This window comes from Lagopus muta, chromosome 5, assembly GCF_023343835.1.
Source record: "Lagopus muta isolate bLagMut1 chromosome 5, bLagMut1 primary, whole genome shotgun sequence".
Classification (NCBI taxonomy): Eukaryota; Metazoa; Chordata; class Aves; order Galliformes; family Phasianidae; genus Lagopus; species Lagopus muta.
This window is the reverse complement of record NC_064437.1, coordinates 50,374,194-50,398,275: the sequence shown is the minus strand read 5'-3', so window position 1 is coordinate 50,398,275 and position 24,082 is coordinate 50,374,194. Positions and strand designations below refer to the sequence as shown.

At 35.7% G+C, this 24,082-nt stretch overlaps 1 protein-coding gene across 2 annotated transcripts in view; it reads right to left on the bottom strand.

Moving 5' to 3' along the window:
• Nucleotides 1-3,801: 3,801 nt before the first annotated feature.
• HECTD2 (HECT domain E3 ubiquitin protein ligase 2) overlaps nt 3,802-24,082 on the bottom strand; it is a 37,000-nt gene continuing 16,719 nt past the window's right edge. Inside the window, exons 8-21 of one of the 2 annotated variants that reach the window (XM_048946954.1) lie at nt 23,573-23,682; nt 22,040-22,188; nt 19,863-19,986; nt 17,420-17,516; nt 16,418-16,525; nt 15,778-15,910; nt 13,825-13,913; nt 11,960-12,118; nt 10,500-10,574; nt 9,419-9,506; nt 9,057-9,163; nt 7,775-7,890; nt 7,104-7,292; nt 3,802-6,279 (exon numbers count right to left, since the gene is read on the bottom strand). In XM_048946954.1, coding sequence (XP_048802911.1) covers nt 6,159-6,279; nt 7,104-7,292; nt 7,775-7,890; nt 9,057-9,163; nt 9,419-9,506; nt 10,500-10,574; nt 11,960-12,118; nt 13,825-13,913; nt 15,778-15,910; nt 16,418-16,525; nt 17,420-17,516; nt 19,863-19,986; nt 22,040-22,188; nt 23,573-23,682 — 1,665 coding nt within the window. In that variant the 3' untranslated portion in view covers nt 3,802-6,158. The remainder of the gene's footprint in view (nt 6,280-7,103; nt 7,293-7,774; nt 7,891-9,056; nt 9,164-9,418; nt 9,507-10,499; nt 10,575-11,959; nt 12,119-13,824; nt 13,914-15,777; nt 15,911-16,417; nt 16,526-17,419; nt 17,517-19,862; nt 19,987-22,039; nt 22,189-23,572; nt 23,683-24,082) is intronic. The other variant, XM_048946955.1, reaches the window with a different exon arrangement.

The window sequence follows — 24,082 nt, the reverse complement described above, 5'->3', positions numbered from 1 at the left end:
AGGGATTGGTTCTGCTGTATGAAAGTAGTAATTTCTTCTTCATGGTACACCTACAGGTAGGAAAATTTCTGCTGAGCGCATGATTAAGTATAGAATCTGTGCTTCTGGCATATAATTAATAATCTCTGCTAATAAAGTCAGCAGTAAATAAATTGAGAGAAAAGATAAATTAAGAATACCTTTGCACTGTAAGAAATAGATCTGATGCACCAGTTGGTGCATCGGAGATGGGGAAGGGAAAAACATTAAGTCAATTTCTTCTTTTGAAAGAAGTGTGGTATGAAAAATGACACAATTACAGAGTCAGATTCATAAACACAGTGTATACGAAGTATTCCTACAAATGAAATGAACCCCCAAATACAGCTAGTGCGCGGTGAAGGAAAAATCAAGAAAGCTCAGAAAAATCCAATAATATCAGGTTAATTTAAAACATTACTCCTATGGCATCCTTCATAATTGGTTACTGCCATTGCCAATGCCAAATCCACAGAATGAGGAAGAGGATACACCACTTAAAGCTGAGTTGATGCTGTCCAACAGCTTTGATCACAGGATGATGTTTAACTTTTAAAAGCAGCACAGGAAAATAAAGCCTTGTCTTCTAAACCCATTTTATTCAGATTTTGGTCCTGTGCCTGAGATGTTGACCAATATTGAATATTTCAGAGTAAGAAATACCTTTTAAAACTCTGTAGGTATATGAAGGCCATTGCCAATGGAAATCAGGTGAGCACAGGTTATGAGATGATCAACAGAACAAAAGCAAACAGCCTCTCAGAAATTCAAACACAGCTTTATCATAATACCCTGGGAGACTGCAGCCCCTATCTGGCAACTACTGGACCAAAGTAATTATTAACGTGGAATCCTTTCCACAGATTTACAGTAATCTCCAGTAGCACACGCCACTCTAAGCAGAATTTTCACCTCCTAGAATGCTTGATTTGAGATAACAGCTTAATGCATTCAAATCAATACACAGAGATACGCTACTGAACAGATTCTGAGTCCTGAAACAAAACCACCCAAACCAAAATGCAATTAGGTTTTTCAATAGCGACACACTCAAACTAACATTATTACCTTAAAAGCTTCAGTTTGCATGAATATCAAATGCTTCCAATGCTTGGGAAAGCTTTTCTTCCACTGCAAAACAATTACCACACAAGTTAGAGTTCTGAGGTAACAGTGAGGCAGAACATTGCACTGATGTCAGTGTAAGCAGACAGTTCTGTAAAGCACTGTGCATTTGCACACACAGAAAAGCCCTCCCTCCCTCTTCTGGCTTTTACTTTGTTATTTATTTCAAAGTCACTTTTTTTTTTTCCTTTTTTTTTTTTTTTTTTGCCAGCTACCCTACTCTTAATAGAGGTAAAATATTATAGACCATAGAATTCCTCTGCAGTTCTCTCAAAGCCAGTAAATGGCTACAAAGAAACAAGCCTCAAAATGTGTGAAATGACTTTCTAGGAAAAATCCCAGCAGCATTAAGAGATAAACTAACCTGTCTGAAATTTAACATGCTAAACAGCATATTGAAAAAGCAAAAAAGTGAAATGTATTCTTAGTTTTATGATGGCTTGATAGAAATACAGATCATTTAGAAGGAAGAGAGGGTCACTGCTCATTTAAAATTGGAAGATAACTGGCTTCACCCAACTATTTCTATTTCCTCTTGTGAGAATCCTAGGGGAGTCTGAGACTCTGTGCTTGCTTTCTTATGTAAGAATCTCTAATTTGCAGAGGTAGTGTTTACATCCCATAATCAGTTGTTTTTTGCATGAATTTCTCCCACCCTTCCAGATTTACTGGACAACCACCCCACCATCTCTTCAGACACACAATCTCTCCATCTTCCTTGATTTCAAAGTTCTTTCCTATGTAAGCTGTTCCAAAAATAATGACTCATATTTTTTTCCGTAGAAGCTACAGCAGATAGATACAAAGACCACAATAACACCATTTAGATAGAGCAAATTCCCAGCTACAAAGGACTCTTTTTCAACACAGTCACCACCATTAGTTCTGCATTTTTGCCAGTGATGAGCCAGAGCTGCATGCTGCACCCATGAACATTTGCACCAGTGGAGGTGACCCACTGTCTCTGTCACCACTGCTGAAACATATCACCCACTGCCTCACTGTACTCACATCCACAGTTTAGGCTCCATATTCAGCAAGCATCAATGAGTGCCATTTTTTCTGCATGGAGGAATTCAGTAACACATCTTTGTTTCACATATGCTTCCATGTCATCTGCCATTGTGTCGGATTGCCTCTCTGCTGTCATCTGTCACATGGCAACAACATGGAATGGAACAGTGTCAGAGAGGTTCATCTCACCAACATACACCTCTGACATCACGGGACAACATAATAATCTAGGAGGAATTACTTTCAGAGCAGCCCTCAAGTCTAGTTTGTAGAACAAATTACTTTTGAACCAAATATTTATTGTACAGTTATGAATGCAACTACTCCAGGAAAAAAAAAATAATCACACTACAATAACCCTTTGCTGCTCCTGTTCCCTTGTGATGTTTCAAATAAAGCCATTTGGGCTTAAAGATCCTAATCAGAATTTAATTAAAAACTTGAAACATGCACATCTCCAAGGGCCTATTTTTCCCTCATTAATTTAACAACAAAATGCACCTGAATATGAATTCAAACATTATTAACACATACAAGTGAGGCATCTGCAGAAGTCCAAGCATTCCCATTGTTATTGATCTGAACGCTATGAAACTGTAGAAGTAGAAAGAATTTCAGCATATACATCATCACTGATTCTGAAGGAAAAAAAAGTAAAATCAAACTAGAATGGAAAATTATTTTTTTTCCTATTGATCAAGCATCTTGGAAGGGATATGGGTGTCTTAGCAGGAAAAACAAATGCTCTTACAGTCTTGCTCCTTCTGACATGAAAGTGACCTTTAAGGGAGCCATGAGATCTTTCAGTGTTTTCAGGGGATGATTCTGAAAGAATATTAAATATATCTATGAAAAACAACAAGAAATACAAGATTTGCTTTTGGAGCAAGTCAGCCAGTATCGCCTCTGATTACAATTACTGAGAAAGATCCTGATTATTTTTGGCCAAAAAAGAGGGAAAAAACAAACACACACCACTACAGAAGAAAAAAATACCATTACGGTTCTAAGCTGTAGCACCATCCGTCTGACACCTATTTGGAATAAGACAAAGCAAGCTAAGCTTTCTAACCTCTTTCTAAATATCAGCCTTGAGGCTATCTGCTCTTGCTGAGGCTTTGTAAAAGTCTCTTATTTATCCCAGTACACACAGCAGAGACTTTTCATGGAAGGAGAATTTATTTTCAAGAGCCAGTGCTGGGACAGAAGCAGTTTCTTTTCTCTCTACCATCTTCATTTACTAATTTATACCTGCTGATTTTGTTAATCTGAAAAGACTAGTGACAAACGTATATGAAGTTACATTTAAAAAGTGATTTTCTTAAGAATATATTTCTTATCTACAATGTCTAATCTTAGTTAAGAAGAAAGTCTGACATCTCATTAAGTGATTTTGATCCTCCTCTTTGCTGCCATCTGTAGGTAACTCAAAGGAGACAAGTAGCAAGTTTAAATCTGGTCAGATGTCAGCCCTACAATAGGGACCTGCAGTGATGGGAAAGCACGCTGTCCTTGTTCCCTATTCTTCCTGATTTAAACATTTCTGAAGTAAGATAAAAAGAAAAAAGCACAGATGTAGATCATGCTTTCAATCTGATTATGATACATTCTAGAAATCTGAAATGAAACTAATAAGACCAGGAATTGAAATATTTGATTTAATGACTGCACAATTTTAATACATAAAAATAGATACTTAGGAATGAACAAGTTTATACAAACCAGATTTCTTTTGTATGTTACAAAACAATGATGGAGAATAAAAAAAAAGTTGCTGGATTACAGGCAAACAACAAAAGAACAAAAAAAAGAATCATTGAGGAGAAGTTTTAAAATGATTAGAGGCTTGTTTCATAAATACAGTGCAATGCTTTCATTTAACAAATACAAAAATTTACAATTTATCAACATCAGGAAATATATAAAATGTTATTGAGTGACCATCTTATTTAAAAACCAATGCAAATACAATAGCTTTTTTAGAATTCTGAGGTAATATTACACAGTAAAATCAAAAAAGCATTAATAAATAAAACTAAACCCAAGGCAAAGTGCAATTCAGTGAAAATAAAATAAAGCTTTTATTTAACAATAATAGATAAATAGTTATTAAAAGTGGGCTTCAGCCATAAAAAAATATTTTGGCTAATTCGCCACATTTTCAGACAAACTGTATAGATATTTATTCACAAACCAACATTCTGTAAGCCCAGTTCTATACAGAAGGGAAAGGGAGGGGGCGTTTGTATATTCTTGTTCAGCTTCCAGCAATTTTAAATTTCTGTCCTGATCATTCAGTGCAGCAGCAAATGCTTCATTTTTTTCTTGACGTGAAATACTGTCAATTCAAATTTATTTTAAATCCCCATTTGAGAGTAATAATGCAAAATGCATGAGTTTGAAGTGCTGCTTTTAAAATTCTCTGTGCTAACCTAGCTTTGTCCCAGGCTGAAATCAATAAAAGTTTTAATATCAATTTTAAGTAAAGCACAATAAACAGTGCCAAATATCATAAAATACTATTTATCTCTCCTTCAATAAAACTGTAAAATCATCCATAACTTCTCTAGGAAAGAGAATAAAATAAAATTCACGCTTAGCTGCTGAAGAAACTGCACAACAGCTCTGAAACTACAAATTAGGAAGATTAATTTGTGAAACTGTTGATTGTAGAAGAATAATGTACTCTTATTACAAATAAATAATTGAGCACAGACACTACAAGCTATTTAAGCGTCCAACTTCCAGCAGAAGTCAGCTGGGAAGACTGGCAAATTGGATGCCTAAATATTTTGATAGATCTGGGCCTTGATCAAATGAAAGAAAGATCCATAGAATACACAGTAGCTATTCATATTATGAAGGTTTCTATACTGCATACTGATAAATTCTCTCAATTTAATGAATAAAACCTAGACTTACAATTACACCTGCATTTTGGAACCAGTATCTTCTCCAACTCCTAACTTACTAATTCAGAACACTCGCACCAAGAACTGTTTTAAGGTAGCTGTGAAGTGAAAACCACAACAAATTGTCTTTAAATGCTGGCCTTCAGGCTAAAGAGATCTTCCACATTCTTCTGTTACTGTATGCACTCTTGCCGTAGCTCACTTAACACTTTCACAGAAGTTCCTGACAAAGTGATTGGCAAGTAGACTATGTATCAGCTTTCTGTGTGTTGCAGATTTCATTATTTTCCTGAAATTTTTCAGTGTATGTGGAATTTACTTTAAATATCTTTGCTTGACACTAGAGTAGATCTGATTAGTCGCCATCAGTTTTAAAGAATGAAATGGAGAAGTTGCTCAGTACCTGTAGCTTGGCCTTGATTCCCTCATGGTGAATAAAGTACCTCTTAACATTCTCTGTACAGTCGATGCAATTGATTTGTAAAAGCCAAATATAGAACATCTAAAACCTGTTATTAATAAAAAATATTTTTAGCAGTAAATGGGACTATCAAAACTGTTCACAGGCACTTATTTACATGCTTCTTACACAGCCTGTTCAACTGAGAGGGAAACCAGAATATTAAAACTGCATACAGTTTATAAAGACTAAAATTCCTATTTGCTGTTGAAAAAATATGGCTACATGCTGTAAGTTATATCTTTTCTACTATTTATGTCAATGGAAAACATACCCTCACTGGGACTAGCTTATGACTTATATTATTTCTCAGATGAATACACATGATATAAAGTAATTACAATTAAAGTGCCATTAAGAAAAAAAAATTGAAACAACATACAACTTAGAAATTTTCTTCGAGTTTCTTTTATGAAATAGGTTAGTTTTTAGTATGAAGAAAATTACTTTCTGTGACAAAGCAAGCAGTGAATGTATTGCCTTTAAGGAGAGAACCACACACTTAATACTGAATTAAAAAATACGTATGTTGGATAAGACTTGCACAGTACCAAGACAACAAAAGCTTAAAGGCACGATCAGAAGAGAGTGAGTGCTACATAACAATGCTGTTTTTGAAGTATTTTGTTTTATTCTAGGCCAAAACCTTCTGCATTTGAAATTCCAATGATCAACTTCTGCTTCAACTCTTTCTTGTTCTTGTAAGGAGGGAGACAAAGCTGGTTGAAACAGGTATGGGCCACAGGCAACCTAAAAGAAAAACAAAATCCATGTCTTATTTAATAACACAACAAAAGCAGGGCACTGTCATCTGCCAGCATATTTTTATTTAAACAATATTTAAGTAAGAAACATCACAAATTGCACTACTTGTATGCACCTCGAGTATTTGGATGAAATTTGCCTGCTTCTTCTTTCCCAACTTTCTTTCCCTGCCTCTTTAAAAAAAACAATAAAAATTGTAAACATATTTATCCAAGTTTTTCAGAGTCCAAGTAGCCATATGACTTGAAAATTCGTTCTTCACTATACAAAATCTGAGTATAATCAGAATTCACAACATGAGGGAGGAAGCTTGGACGCAGAGTTGGTATAAATAGAGCTAGATGAAACACAGTTACTCTAAGGACAGAAATCAGAAAGTTTTGTTAGGTAAAAGGCATCCTCACAGACATATGTCTCTGGGATGAGCACCGAGGAGCTGAGAGAAGCCCTGGAAAAAGAACAGTTCACAAGTTGTGGTATTAGACAGCAGCATTCTAAGTTGCAAGTGTCTTCTGAAAGTTGAGATCTGAATGTTGTCAGTAAGGACTAATTAAACAGTTTCTTTGAATTCCAGATCTCAAATGTAAACGCTGACTAAAAAGTTGAATCTAACATAATAGATTTATGCAATCTAATTCTAAATTCTAAAAAATGAATTTAATAATAGTTTGAAGATAAATTAATGAACATTGTGCATTAGTTTGCTCTTCTTTAAGAAGACATTCAAAAGCAATAAGGACTCACAGGATATAATTCAAAAAGAAAAAATTGAAAAAAAAAAAACCCACCAACAGCAGAAGACTACTTACCAATTAGTGGATGTTTCACTCTTTGAAATCTTGAAATTCAAATCAGCCATACCTCCCACAGGTACTCTATCACTTCCTGTAGCAAAATGCAGTAACTTTTTTTGAAGGTCAAGAGAAAATCCAAGTACAACATCCCAGAAGTATCTGTGCTCAGATGCAGGAGAAGAAAATGGTTTATGGTGCAACATCCTGACAAAGACATGTTAGGATATAATACAACAAAAAGCATTGACACTCATTAGAAATTATTTAATGTAATATATAGGATATTAATATTACCCTAGTATTCAAGGTTAAAAAATTTCCCAAAGACTTGAAAGGCACAAAGTTTCATTAATTTCATAGTAATGTATTGGCAAACGATGCCCAAATCTATTCTATTGAAGAACTAAATAAAACTGCTTAGTATGAAGTAGAATTGATGAATAATAAAATTGAATGAGAAATTTCTTTATAGGACTGAATAACAAAATTAAAGACTCAGGTTTCATTTTCAGGGATTTTAAGTTTAAACAAACAACCTCATATCTTCGTTTTCAACTAATTACATCATTTTAAAAGTTCCTTTCTAACATTTCTGATCCACTCTCAGATCACACAAGAAGATTATTCCAACAGCCTACATGCTATGCTGATTTCAAAGTTTAGAAAGAAAAAACCATTAAGCTTACCGTATAGTAACATCAGTTTTCTGGTAGCCCTCATATTGGGTACTTCGCTGTAAAGCAGACATATCCAGCTCAGGACTGCCACACACAAGAATTTCAACTTCTTCGGGACGAAGCAGCTGCCAGAATTAAAGTATAAAATACTTTATTTCCATTACAAATGAGAAATAATGCTTCTAGAATCAGATCAACTTTCTTGCCTGATTGAAAAATTAAAAGATTATTATTCAATACAATTTATAAGTTAAATGTATACATATTATTTTTATAGAAAAAAAAGCTTCAGTATAAATTGGAGGAATCTTTTATTATGGTATGCAGTACAAAATGAAATTAATGGATAACAAATTTTAGTATATTCCTTTTGTTCTTCTCTTCCTTTTCATTCTTACATTCATTGTAATAACTTGTCTTCTGATTAGATTTCAATGAGATCATGAAGAAAATAAAGTTTTACATCTGGAATTCAGAAAGAGAATCTTGATTTTTATTTTTTTTTAAACAATCTCCATTACACTTGCATTGAATATCCTGATGTAATTAGAAGCAGCTGACAGAATTTACTCTTAGTTGTACTTACTGCTGTGCAAAGCACGTAATCATAAATCGTGGTCTGCAATCACTAGTCTTACCACAGCAGAACCTATTTCTCATTCATTTACTTTATCATCTTTTAAATGCCTGAAAATAATTCATTGCACTTCAATGGATTATTATCATTCTTTCCTGAAACTTCCCTGCAGTAAGTTACGTTTCACTTTACTGAAAGTCTGCCATACTTGTTTAGCTTCCTAGGAATGTGGAAATTCTCATGAAAATTGTAAGTCCTCTTCTTTCTCCTTACTTCAGAAGGAACAACGTAAAATACAAAACCAAAAAAAATTCCAAAAGCCAAATACGACTGAATAAACAAGAATATTTAATCTCAATCTCATTGAAAGTTCTTTCTGCAAATAATAACGTGATTTTCAGAGAAGTCAGGACAAACAGACATGCTTGCTCTATTGCTCACAACTGTAGTAAGTGCAGACAAGTTCTGTAGACACACACGGCAGCCTTTGAATTGTCTGTGAATCTGATCAACATAATATGGAGCTTTATTTATCTGTAGTATTCTATGAAAAGCAGTTATCAGCTGATTGCCAACTTAATTCTCCTTTTCAACTATACCCATTGACTAAGATTCTTTACGAATCCTAAAGCCATCCAGCTGAGCTACTACGTTACACAATTCAGGTCATGATCACATATTTGAAGCAGAAATGATATCTTCTTTCATTCTTACCAGTAATGCATACGAAGCACAGACGCTATGAAATCCATAATAGAAAGCTGCAAATTGTTTGTAGATTGATTTGTTCAGAAGAAAATCAACATAAAGTTGCACGTACTCTAAAAAAGAGAAAAAATAATGTACTTTGTTAGATTGTAATCATTGAAATAGCCATTTGCAGTGCTCTTCAAAATTGTACTGAATTTTAAAAATGAATGTCTTTTGTTTTATATACTACTAAGTTGTTAGGCATACCACAAAAGACTACAGGAATTTTTTCCATACTTTGTTAAGCAAAACGAATGCTTATAATAAGTGAAAAATTGATAAACTTAATACTGTCAAATGCGTGCAGCTAACATGTATTGAAGTACCTTTCCTATTTTGATTTGTGACAGGAATTTTATCTCCATTTGGCTTTAGGTTGTAAGATTTTATAACACCAAATTCTTCCTGAAAAACCTGGAGAAAGAGAAAACTGAACTTCAGTACTTTAAGCGTTCAAATACTTGCAAATTACAAAGCTTGTATTCATAACTCTATGTCTTTCTTCTCTCTCTTAAGAACGTTTTAATCCTGTCAATTTTTTTTTTTCCAGTTAAATAATACAGTTTTCAACAAAGTGCTTAAGAAATCCCATTTACAAAGCAGAAAAAATGTCGCTGCTAAACAGTGACCTACCAAACTGCAAGCTGTGGATTCAAAACCAAAGTTTAAAAGAATACATTTCTAAGAACAATTTAGGAATATCAAATATAATTAAGAAGGTGTTTCTTCCACTGTAGCTCTCTAGGAACTCAAAAACAGCCACTTTACAAGAGTTCTCACATACTTTCATAATAATGAAATAGAAAGCTGAGGCAAAAAAAAGTCAATACGAGTCCAACACAAGTTCCTAAACCAGCATGAAATTTTGCTACATAACATGCATGCTAAAACAAAGAATAACTGAAAAAGCCTTTCTTGATTGAATAGAAATACACTCATTTCTTAGATACACAAGTCTAGCAAAACTATTATAACTTGAACAAGCAAGTATAAGCTGTGAGATTTCCTGGAAAAAGCATATAAATTAACAGGAGTAAATTCTGTCTACCACCAGAGTTAGTCAGAAAAGGGATTGTTTTGCATACAAATTCCAAAAGCAGATCACTGACTGCAAAGTCAATGTCAGAGCAAGCAAAGGGCTGTAATGGTACCAGTAGTTGGGCACAGGTGCCCGGCAGTCAGTGCTCAGGTCCACTTACACTGTCAGGGAACAACAGCTTCAAGCTCCATAATGAAGCCAGCCGCTACGTGCCCCAAGCACTAGACTGGTTCTTGAAGCAAACTTTAATGCTCATGTAGGTGTATTACAAAAAAACAACCATATAGTAATAGACCACTCCACTGCAGAAACATTGGTAAAATTAATGAACTAGTTTGAGAATCACTTATAGTTGAGTACTTAATGACCTGAAAGGTGGAGTAAAAATCCTCTTCAACATTGCCTTCATAGGACAGAAGTTCACTCAGTCCATGGGCTAATTCCTACAATACAAGTACAAGCTCTTTAGCAAACCCACAGAGCAAAATTGACATACTTGCAAGCACATGCCAAAATTACTCTCTATAAACTACCTTGGAAAAAGCTGTATATTCAAAATAAGAATGTAGAAAAACAACAAAAACAAAAATGCTTAATCAGAGTACTTAGAAGAGTTTGGTTTTTTTTTGTTACTGAATTTCATATGAACTTAACATTTGCCTTTTATCATGGAAAAGGTGTCAAAAATGACATATCAAATTTTGTTATTCTAACTTAAGCAAACCTACATAAGTTCTGCTCTGCAAGAAAACATGGAGAAGTTACATTTTCAACAGAAAAAAGAGAGACTTGCTGCACCCTCAGCAAGTTTGCTGATGACACCAAGCTGAGTGGTGTGGTTGACACGGTTGAAGGAAGGAATGCCACTCAGAGGGACCTCGAGAGGCTAGAAAGGTGGGCCCGGGTGAACCTGATGTGGTTCAACACGGCAAAGTGCAGAGTTTTGCACTTGGGCCAGAGGAATCCCAGGCATTCATACAGACTGGAAGGAGCAGTCCTTGAGAGCAGCCCTGTGGAGAAGGACCTGGGGGTCTTGACAGATGAAAAACTTAACATGAGCCAGCAGTGTGCCCTTGTGGCTCAGAAGGCAAATGGTATCCTGGGCTCCATCAAAAGAGGGGTGGCCAGCAGGGACAGGAAGGTGATTGTCCCCCTCTACTCCGCTCTTGAGAGGCCCCATCTGGAGTACTGCATCCAAGTGTGGAGCTCCCAGTACAAAAAAGACAGGGAGCTGTTGGAGAGGGTCCAGAGGAGGACCATGAAAATGATCAGGGGAGTGGAGCACCTCCCTATGAAGACAGGCTGAGGGAGCTGGGCTTGTTCAGCCTGGAGAAAAGAAGGCTGCGGGATGACCTTACTGCAGCCATTCAATACCAAAAGGGAGCCTACAAACAGGAAAGGAATCAAGTCTTTGAAATGGTTGATAACTGCAAGACGAGGAGAAATGGTCTTAAGTTGAGGGAGGAAAGATTTAGGTTGGATGTCAGGGGGAAATTCTTTACAGAGAGTGTGGTGCGGTGCTGGAATAGGCTGCCCAGAGAGGCTGTGAATGCCCCGTCTCTGGAGGTGTTCAAGGCCAGACGGGATGGGGCTCTGGGCAGCCTGGTCTAGTATTAAAAGTGGAGGCTGGTGGCCCTGCATGTAGCAGGGGGGTTGGAGATTCATGATCCTTGAGGTCCCTTCCAACCCTGGCCATTCTGTGATTCTGTGATTATATCAGTTGGTGAGAAAAATAAGAGTCATTCTGAAACAGCTTATAATTCAAGCATTTATTAAAAATAGAACAGGTTCTAAACAGGTAATTTATCCTCTAAGGCTTAATACTTACAGGCATGATCTGAAATAGGTCATCTAATGTGATGTCACAGATGCCCACAAGTGTGTTATGATCACAGGGAACAATAGGAGGACTCAACAATTTCTTGTAACAACAAGGCGGGAAACGAATATCCAAGGTGATGCTATTATAGACAGCAAGGCCCATAAGCTATACGTGTCAAATATTAAGGGCAAAATCCACACATATTTATCATGGTTAACATTTTAAAAAACTTAGATATTTACAATTTTTACTGAGCATACTCTAAAACACGGCAAAGAAACTGAAGGAATGGAAGTTATCTAAATTTTTTTTTGGACTGCTGTTATTTTAAACACTATTACAAAATTGTGTTTAAATAACAGTTAAAATGGTCAAACGAGGCACGTTGCCAAAACACTTGAAAATCTTTATCACATTCTCTATAAGCATTTCCTGAAGAAATTGTTCCAGCATACTGTTAGGAAAAAGCTTTTTGTTCTGCTTTTTAAAAGAGTACTATAGATATGTACGTCTTCAATCAAAAAACATCCAGAGAGATGTCAATATAGAAATTTTTATTTGAAATACATTTAAAAGCATAATGGCAAACCTGCATTGGCACAACAGCTCATCAGCTAGCACACTGAAGCATACCTGGTAAGACACTGGTATGAAGACAGGCTGAGAAAGCTGGGCTTGTTCAGCCTGGAGAAAAGGCGGCTGCGGGGTGACCTCATTGCAGCCATTCAATACCAAAAGGGAGCCTACAAACAGGAGGGGAATCAAGTCTTTGAAAGGGTTGATAACTGTAGGACGAGGGGAAATGCTTTTAAGTCGAGGGAGGGAAGATTTAGGTTGGATGTCAGGGGGAAGTTCTCTACAGAGAGTGGTGAGGTGCTGGAACAGGCTGCCCAGAGAGGTTGTGGATGTACACATACCTGGTAATTCCAGAATTTGGGAAGTGGGGACAGGAAGAGAGTTAGGCTATCACTCTCATTTAGAAAGACCTGCATATACTAGAAGCAGATCCTTCCTCTTAGGCTTGTGTTTGTTAATATCAGGTTTGCTATTACAGTCTTTTGTACTCATATTAATTAGTACTGAATAGCTTAATTTTTTTTTTTTTTTTTTTTTTTTACACACTGCACTTCATTAATTTTTATTTCATAGCAAAAACTATCCTCAGCAAGTCATTGCATACAGCCAAAGACTAGTCATAATAAATGAGAAAATGTCATCCATGTCCTTACGATATTTAAAACAAGGCATAAACACAAAAAATGACAATTACCTGAATTAACAGATCATAATAAAAACTTGAAATTATTATAAAAAAAATAGAAGAATCTGGTTCATGATTCAGCTTCCTGCTAGTAAAATGGAGGCATAAGACACCACGTTATCTTAGTGGAGTTATAGGACTATATCAGCATTAATCATTTGTCTGAGGACTCCATAAATTAGCACAACAGAAGATCTGGAAACAATTTTATGCTCACGTGGAAAACACCCAGTTTAAAACAAAACAAAACAAACAGAAGGTCACATATGTCCCAACAGGAACTTAAAGAAATTAAAAATTAACGAACCCAGGGACAATTATAGTTACTGAATGAAAGCCAGAAGTGAAGTACATAAAAAAATTACAACTTATACACAATAAGGTTGCATATGTAGTCCACTATTATCTAACTGTAAAATGTACCATGCACCCGTAACAACCATTTTCTTATCTTTTCTTTAGTCTACTTGCTTAAATGTCATTTTTCATGCATTTAAAATGGAACATAATTGTACATGTGTCAGAATGAGTTCTGATCAGTCCTTCATGTCTTACTATATTCCCGTAATTAAATCACTGCTTTAGCACTGTCATGAGGACAAAAGGATACAGCTCCAACTAGTCGGAATTCAGAATAGTTATCGCACTTAAAGCTGCTGAACCAATGGCAGTGAGAGTCCTTGTGGTATGTGAACATGCCTGCAGAAGAGGAGAGCTGCACTTCAAAAAGCCTTCTTCACACGCCTCATAATCTGTGCAGTCAGAAATGTAACTGACCAACTAACATTTATCCTGCTGCAATGTGAGTCAATCTCCTCCCCCCTTCCTGTTGCGACAGCAGATGACAATCATAAAGTGTTGGCATGAATCCCATGATACAGACACCACAAACTTTGCCATCTTAGAATTGAAAGCTGTAAAATTTTATCTTGTGAATGAATATATGAGCAAAGAGTATGCTTTGTACTTATCTATCCAAAAAGCATACTAGACTAATTTTAAAAAGCCACACCACAAATACCCTAAAAGCACCACCCACAGGGCTAAATTACAAGTTAGATCCCATCAAAATCAAAACTGTGAACTAGCTTGACTTATATTTGCTTTAAGTACAGGTTGTTCTGTTTTAAAGAAAGCAAAAACCTACACAATGAACCCACATAAAAGCTTTAAGATACCCAGGCAAGAAGCAGCTCTCAGACAAAAAAGACAGTGCACTCCAGGTTAAGAGTGCACTAACAGCTTCTGACAAGCATCATTTATAACTTAAAAAATAACAACAATAGACTATAAAGTCCCCTGCCCAGGGGATGAGAACATTTCTGAACTCTTCCCACACTTGGCTGATAGCCATATCAATGAAAGAATTTACATTTTAAAAAGAGGAAGCATGCCAAAGCTGATGAAAACTCTTGAATGTTTTCAAATTCATCACTTACCAAGTTCTACTGACAAGATATTCAAAGAACTGTCAAACATACAGAATTATTATTTCTCCACAGAGCCCTTTTCACTAGAGTAAGAACTTTAAACAAATAATGATTCCAGCAGACTTAAGCAGATACTTCTGAACCTCTAGAAGGAGGCCAATAAACAATCAAGCACCATGCATTTGAGGGACACAAACACTTCCAGACAAAGACACACAAGCTCTCAGATTCTACAAAGGACTATCAGAGGCGTCATGCTGAAGTCCCTGGAAATCAATGTTTCTAAATATAAGTCAGCTTGGGAACACTTTAACACATTATAACATTAGTAATGTATCCACACAGAGCTGAGGAAAGCTGACTCATTTATAAAAAATTAGTGTGGGAAAAAAAAACACCCAGTTCCACCTACAGCAATATACAAGTACCTTAAACTGCTGCTTTAAGAACGTTCATTCATATCTTTTGGCCTCCTATTTACTCAAAAACTCTCCTCCCTTCCCCCCTCCCCCTCCTTGGGTCTGCAAATACTTGTCTTACTCTGTAAAACAATGGATGGTCTTCTCCCATTGACCAGACACAAATCAAGACTGTTTCTGGATACAGCTGGAAACACTAACACAACAGATACACCAAGAGAAAAAAACCTCAAGAGAATATTAACTGCTACTCTTGAATCCACTCTCCTCAGTACCCAGTACGCTCACTAGCCTAGGGATACTAACAAACCAAAACCAATGAGTCTCTGATAACTGAAATAATATTTAGCATGATAGAAGTCTTAAAAAGTTGAATCTCAATTCTGCAACTCCGAATTGATTAGAGCTTTGTTCACCCTCTAATTTCTATGAGCAAACAGAAATTTCATGTTTTCAGCCATACTTGAACCTCCTTGTCAAAAACCAAGATCTTGCAATCTTTTCAGTACTTCTCACACTCTTCTGCTATTTCCTATTTCAAAAGCTCTTCCCATACTCACGACATAAAATTTTAACTTGCCTGCTTTCATTTTTTTTTTTTTTTTTACGTCATTTAGTAAATGATCAGCTTAGTACTGGAATAATGAATAATTCCTATCCATCACTGCTTTGGTAATTTAAAATCAATAAATTTTCATGATGTACTTAACTCACCATAGTCTGGGTGAAAAATCTGGCGAATGAGAAGAAGAAACCACTCTTTTGTCAGGCCACCCATATCAAGACCAGCTTCTCCTACAAACGTGACTTTCAACTTCTTTTTCAAATCTGCCCTCTTCCTTGTTAGCTACAATAAAATATGCAGGGGGAAAAATATAGAGGAGGTTTAACATACTACCAGTATTTCTATCCATAGAGAACATGCCTCTCTTTCTATATCACTCCTGCTTTGTTTAAACTAGTAATTTGCATCACAAACTCTAGATGACCAGTCTGCTATTTATGCTCCTATCAAGGATCTGGATCCTTCACAGTTTGATATTCATGCACTGCAGTCATAAGACAAAAATTGCAAACATACGCACACCTTGCACATGCCATGTAGTATTCAAACATATTTTCATTATAAGCTTAGTTACAGAACAGGTTAAGGAAAGAAAATAACGTTCTGATTTTCTAAATCTATTTTAGCAGCACTCCTACTGTGATGTGGTAATTCAGTTTCTTTTGTTTTGAATTACATAGCTGTATTTCCTGTCTTAGCACAGGAAGATTTAAACATGACTTACCAAACTGAATTCTAAGTGCAATAACAATTTTGCAGCAACACCCCATTTAATTTCATTTTTGATACCTCATCAAGTGAATCACTAACGAGGTGTGTCCTCCTCACTTTCACATTTAGGAACAACATATTCATGTCAGGTTTCTGCCTGCGAGAGACTTTATCCACAAGGCTTTGCTATTTGAATGAAAAAGAAACATGCATGTAACAACTTCATTTAAAAAACAAAGTGCCATTCTTGTTAAACATAAGAAGTCCTTATCATCTTGCATTATAGAAATTATCTTAATATGACAGCTGCTTCAATACATTCTGGGAGATAGAAAGCGATGCAATCTCTTTTCTAGTGCAAACAACATTCACATAATGTAAAACTATCAGGATACATAAGTAGGGGGTAATTGTATGGCAAACTTTTAAACTCCCTAAATAGTTAAAAACACCCATAGGAATCCAGAGAATGGCTTGCATGTCACTTAGCTATTCACAAGACACATCTAGCAAGCCAAGAAGGGAGATATGGTGCTGCCACATACCAAGTAAACCAGAAACTGCCAGCACCTGATGAAAGTTAGCACCTAGACAAGCAGACAAAGCCTCTTTCAATATATGAGGTTGGAGTACCTCTGCACCTTGTAAACATACAGCTGTGTCTTGGTTTTCCATAACAACACAGATTCACAGAATAAAATAGGAAACAGACCAAAATTCTCAGGGTATTTTTCTTCATAACTAGATCATTCACTTAGTATCATGGTTTCTTATCGAACTCAGAGCAGTATGTTGGTTCCTCCAAAAGAAAAATGAACCAAAAGAAAACCAACAACACTTTTAACTGCAACCCTTTCCCCCAACACTGGTATTTAAAAGCATCTTAAAACTGAGCCTATTAAAATGAAAATTGCTGAGATGATCTAGCAGGAACCTTTGTAGAATATTAGTTGTAAAATGGCTCACTTTTTTTTTTCCAGATTAAAAATTGTGATGAAAGGCTGTATAGAATATTTAGCTAAGAAAAATTTATAAGATGTCAATTGATTAGACAAACCCATTTATCACTAAATTACTTACCCGTGCAATACTTATCATTTGTTGTTCTGAATCTCTTTGAATAATAACTTTTTTTGCTGCTATAGAGATAATAAATGGGTGTTGACAGAAAGAAAACCTGAATGATGAGAAAAAAAGATAAAACATTCCCTTTTTAGCATCTAGCATAGTATTTGTTTTTTAAGAAAATATGAATGAATTTTTACATTATCATTCAGTATTGTGGATTCATAGAATGGCCTGGGTTGAAAAGGACCACAATGACCATTGAGTTGCAACCCCCTGCCAACCACTAGACCGGGCTGTCCAAAGCCTCATCCAACCTGGCCTTGAATGCCTCCAGGGATGAGGCATCCACAACCTCCTTAGGTAACCTGTTCCAGAGTGTCACCACCCTCTATGTGAAAAACTTTCTAACCTAAACCTCTCCTGTCTCAGTTTAAGACCATTCCCCCTTGCCCTATCACTATCCATCCTCATAAACAATCATTCTCCTTCCTGTTTATGTGCTCCCTTCAAGTACTGGGAAACCACAATGAGGTCTCCCCAGAGCCTTCTCTTCTCCAAGCTAAACAAGCCCAGTTCTCTCATCCTTTCCTCATAGGAGAGTGCTCCAGCCCTCTGATCATCTTAGTGGCCCTCCTATGGAACCATTCTAAGAACTCCATGTCCTTCCTATACTGGAAGCTGAGCAGAGGGAAACAATCACTTCTAATTTAGAATAATTTAGAAATAGTTGGCTTTTTTTTTTTTTAATTGCATGCATAGATAATAAATTAGAACTCACATTGTTTAGTTAGAAATGCTACTAGGAATTCTACTTTTGATAAACATTCTGAATAAAACGCTAAAATTGTTTATCAGTAGATCTAACGAATTTGAATTTCTTCCATTACAAATGTCAAGAAGTAACTTCTGCTTTAAATATTGATTTCTAATTGCTACAATGAATTGAGAAAAGTGAGAATATTTTATTAAATACAAGCTGGATCGTTATCTCAGTGTTAGCAGTCATAGGAATACAGGAGATGTATTTCTGGCTTGGCTTATTTGTCTCTCTGGTTTCCAAATGCACAGACTTTCTTCAGGTCCTTCTGATTTAACTTAGGGCTTTATAGCTCAGGACTTGAAGATCACATGACAGCTATATTCCACCGCAGTCAAAGAATTTTTAAAGCTTTCTGAAATCATCAGGATAAAAGACTTTTTGGTCACTTGCTATTCTATTAAGTCTTTTGCTGATTAGCTCACACAGTGCCTAACAAGTTCACATTGAGATATTGGGAGCTTGAGACTGTGTGCACCTTGACTTCAGAATGTGTGGGCACGGAACACTGCCTGTGAGGAGCTCTGCATTCTAATGTCTTTAGGAAACAAAGCAAAATGAAAAAAAGATTCTCAGTCTGCTGAAAATCCAAATACAGAATGTTTTATCAATAAGTGTCAAGATAGTTGGAAGAACTACGTATTCCAAAATATTTCATATGCAAGGTAAACCAGAACTTCTTCATACTCATCCCTCTTAATTCTAAGCATTCAGTCTTGATTGTGATTTATTTTTTTAAACAGAACAACATAGATTTAGATGTAAAATTGGAAGTTGTAACACAGTACAAGAACTTGCTTTAAATATAATACAGCTTGTCTGTACTACTTCCAAAACTACGCATCGTAAAAAATTTGTTTTGATATATACTGATTTTCCAGCATCCCAGCTAACTGAAAAGAAGCAGGTGGAAATCTCACAGCTCTCTTGTAAGTTTGGATGTGGATGCCAAAGCAGCCAGATGGTGCTCGTGTAATAAATAAATAAATAAATAAATCTGAAGCTCAGCAGTACGCAGCAGTATACAGATTCCAGCACTTTGACTGAGACTACACAAAGCCTGCTGTGCATTTACCGCTGTCATAGCCGTTTCTTCCTTCCTTTCCAAATAAATCTTAAAACTTAGCAGAAAGATTTACTGCCTATTTCCTCATTTCTAGATCATACTTCTGGCTGCCCTGAACTGGTAAAGACTGAAGTTTCATGTAACAGAAATAAGCATAACTGGAACAAATGATCAGGCACACATACACACAGGATATTTATCTACCATTCTTAAGTGTTAAGTATGCATATAACACTTTCTAGGAATGTGTCAGAAGTTAAAATATGTTTGTGATATCCTGCAATTAACAAACAGGCATCGCATAATCTACGCTAATAAACAATAAACTCATGTTATTATGAACATTTTACACCTTTTCTTCAGTTTGCAAAGGTAGAATTAAAATTATTACAGTCAACCTCACATTCATTCAGTTTCTGCAAGTAGAAGTTACATCTTTCCAATAAAATGCATTATTTAATATGGCTATGTGTACACGTATATGGCATGTATACCATGTATACAAGTACATGTGTACATGTGGTGCTTTCACATACTACATACATGTAAAGAAACAACCAAGTTTTCCTTACCTGTGAGAATTTCCATAACATTGCCAGTTATGATATTCTTCCATAAGATCAATATGATCAAGAGTAGAATTATAGAAATCCGTATATGAAATAATAGGAGGGCTGATCAGACTATTTGCAGCATCTACAAAGAAAATACAAGAGTCTTTCAAAGTGCTCCTTGGGTTGAGTACACACATGCTTTCTAAGCATTGGGAGCAACACTGAAAGAAAAGAAACTAAGACAAATGGGCTACCAGTAACTTGGTTTCAGTCTTAAATACAGCACTACAAATATGATATTGCACGTCATGACAACATACTGATAGCTGTAAAAGCAGTAATTGCTGAGATCAGTCTGATTATGATAAGAGAAATGTAATACACTGTATATTATTTCTAACCTCAAGATCATCTTTTCTATGGCATTTGAATCCACCCCACCTAATGACATGCACGAAGTTAAGATAAAGAATGATGTATTCTGCTGAAATCAACGAAAAATGACAGATTTCTTAAACATTTTCACTTAATATCAAACATACCAATGGATACAATATCTGCGTGCTTTCCATTTAATATGTTTGAATTTGATGTCTACTTGCAAAAAGGATGGAAATGGAGAAGCACAACAAATGATGTTTTTCCTCATTTGCCTACTATACCACAAGTACAAAAATTTAGTACTCAATAAATGAAGAAAGACTAATTCACACTTAAATAGCTTCACTATGTAAAATTCACATAACATGTAACTAATACGTTTTCTCTAAGTAATTTAATTTTGATCATTCAGGCAGGAAGCAGTGCATTTTGAATTACTAAATATCTTTATCACAGTTTTATGTGGACAGAAAGCAATAAGCAACTCTTTTACATATGACTACAGAACACAAAAGTCTTGGTTTTGGATACTGTTGAGCTTGCATGTTCAAGCTGCCCCTGTGGATAGGTAGGACTGTACAGGATTCTTGTACAGAAAAGTTGGGTGTTTTTTTTTTAATTTGTTTTTAAGAATCTAGGGATATGAAAACACTCTTGTCCCAATCAATTTTCTTATGCTTTCCCTTTCTCCTAGAAAGCGTGAAGTAAATAAGGGTTTTCTACCCCTCAAGAAAAGGGTACTGACCTCAGGCCTTCCATTTTCATAGTAAAAGCTCTGAGCACTGAACTACTGAGGGTTGGACAAAGAGAAAGTTTGCATCTGCAGTGGCCACATTTGCTGTGTTCAATAATGAACTGGACATAAAATTATTTTTTCCAGACTGTAATTTTGAACTTAGGAGGTATAAACATTGTTTAACTCACCTTGATGTTAAAAACATCCAGGAAGCTAAGAAATTCTAGCAATTGCACATTCAAAACCACTTCTTTTACAAATCTATGGGAAACTTTTTCCACTGCTTACCTCTGTGGATTTTTCTTTGAATGATCTCCTGTTGTTATTACAGGAAAATGATTCCAGAGCAATTACCGTTTACAAAAAAGTGAGTATGAGGGCTTGCTAATAGATGCCTTTGCCCTTTAAATTTTGGCACTCTTTTATATTGTAGTCCATACTGTGCCACCACCAACATCCAACCTTCCCTCTTGAAAAAGAGAGGTACAAAACACAGATCATAGCCAGAGAGCAGTGGTCAATGGCTCAATGTCCAGAAGGAAATCAGTTCCCCTCAGGGGTCAGTACTGAGACTAGTGCTCTTTAACATCTTCATCAACAACACAAGCAGTGGGAATGGATGCACCCTTAGCAAGTCTGCAGATGACCAAGCCGAGTGGTGCAGCTGACACATTCAAGAGACAGGATGCCGTCCAGAAAGACCTAGACAGGCTGAGCAGCGGGCACAGGTGAACTTTACAAGGTTCAACAAATTCAAGCGCAAGGTCTTCCACCTCAGTTGTGGCAACCTCCATTAAGAGTACAAGCAGAGGAATGTAAGGAAAGCACAGCAAAGACCTAGGGGTACTGGTGGATGGAAAGCTGGACATCAATCAGCAACGTGCCCTCACAGCCCAGAAAGCCAAGTGTATCTCGGGCTGCATAAAAAAAAAGTGTGGCCACCAGGGTGAGGGAGGTGATCAAGCCTCTCTGGTGAGACCTGACCTGGAGTACTACATCAAAAAACATACACATATATACATACACACATATATTCACGTACATACACATAAATACACAATTTAAGGAAGAAACCTACTAAATAAAGCCAGGACTTTGGTTGCTGATGGAATCCACCAGGTACATTTTACCATTGGTGGAAACTCTTCAGGTTTTGCAGGAAACAGGCGTAAAGAAATAAATTGCAGCAACCTGTCCACTACCTGCTTGAATCTTCTCTGTGCGATCCTAAAACAAACATGCTGCAATTACTCTCATGTGATCACTGCCCACAATGAAGCCTATATTATTAGATTTCAGTGTTATGTTCTGAAGAACAAAATCAAAATATCAAAATAAAATTCCAAATAGAAAGTTTGCAGAAGCATATTTTGAAATACCGGCATGCAGCAATACTTTTCAGTGCATCATTTAAACTTCTTTTTAATTTCTGTAATTTTAAAAAACTTTACAAAAGAATCAATACTTATTCTCCTCTTGCTGAGCAGAAGTGAACAATAAATCATTCCTTCACAACGCATTCTGGATAATAAAAGACCCTTACTTTTTGGTTTTGAGAAGCTTAGTCCTATTGAATCAACAGTGGAAAATACATCATGCACTTGTGACAATAGCACATGTAAAGTTATATGCTACACAACTTCCAGAATACAGCAAAAACTTCACATATATGCATAGATGTAAGCAGATGTATCAAAGAATCATTTTGTAAACAAAAGCTGTTCTCTTCAATTGTTTCAGATTTCTAATAGATTTTTCTAAGAATATCAACATATCTTTTGCATCCTTAACCAAGAGGGTTCACCTGGTTCATAAACACTGATCCAATTAAATAATAAATCACCAAAACTTTAAGCAAATCTGGACATATTTCAGGAAAATGAGAGAAATATATGCATTTTCAACCTTGCAGAGAATATAATCTGTAATTAGCAGATTCCCCAGAAGGTAAAAACGTAAATACAATTATTATTATTATCATTTTTTAAACTCTAGACTGAAACTTTTGCACAGTCATAAGGAAGGTAACATACATACAAACTTAAAAGCCCCTCTTTGGGCAGTTACCTCCAAATGGCCAATGGCTGGGTGCTATCATTTAAATCTGATACCTTAGCTGTACTTTGTAACCATCTGCATTACACTATGAGCAAGGACTTGATTTAATTTCACATAATACAGGAAAGCTGTAGTATCTTTTGGAAATAATACAAGAGAAAACTTTATAGAAAGGAAGTCACAAAGATGTTTGTATTAATAATACAATCTAAGCAAGTATCTAGAACATGTACATTCATAATTTTTTTTTTGCATAAGTTACATAAAAATAATTTACACAAGTTATTCTGAAATCAAAGCCTTTTGCATAAAGATGATAACTTTCATACATTTTTACATCTAGTTTGCATCTATAAATCAGTATCACTTAGTGGACTATGTCCAAATGTACTTCGAAAACAACAAAAACAATCTCTGTAGTCAATTAAGTTAACTTTAATTTATATATAATATAAAACAGTCAACATCAACGGAATTACAGTAACAATTGTAATCCTAAAAATTGAATTTTAAATTTTTTTAAACTTTTAAATTTTTTTTTTTTTTTTTTTACTTTTTAGACCAGTGCACTAGGAAATGATGGTCAGCTTCTGTTAAGGCTGCTATCTGTCTTAGCAAGTGAGCATAGATGACATAAGTAGAAGTGTTACTAAATTGAGGATTCTGAAAAAGATTAAAAAAATGTGTTAGGTTAATAAACTGTATAAGAGGAAAGAAGTCATTAGGACTGTTTCTTGTTTTTGCCAATACAGTTATGTAGGACAATTATGCTGTGACAGTGGTAAAACTATAAAAAAAATTATTTGCAACTTCTATTCAAGTGAAAAATACATAACATAACTTCTATACTGTAAAAGCATGTGGTCCTTTTTTTTGTGTGTTTTGAAAGAAAGTCCAAGGGTAACAGAGGCAGTATTCAACATATTATTTCTGGATTATCATTTACTGTTAAGCACAATTACACTCCTCTGCACAATGAGCTTTTAATTTCAGTAATAAAGATTCGCCTTTCTTTCCACACAATCCAAACTTATTTTCCCTCTTACATATGAGTTCAAATTCC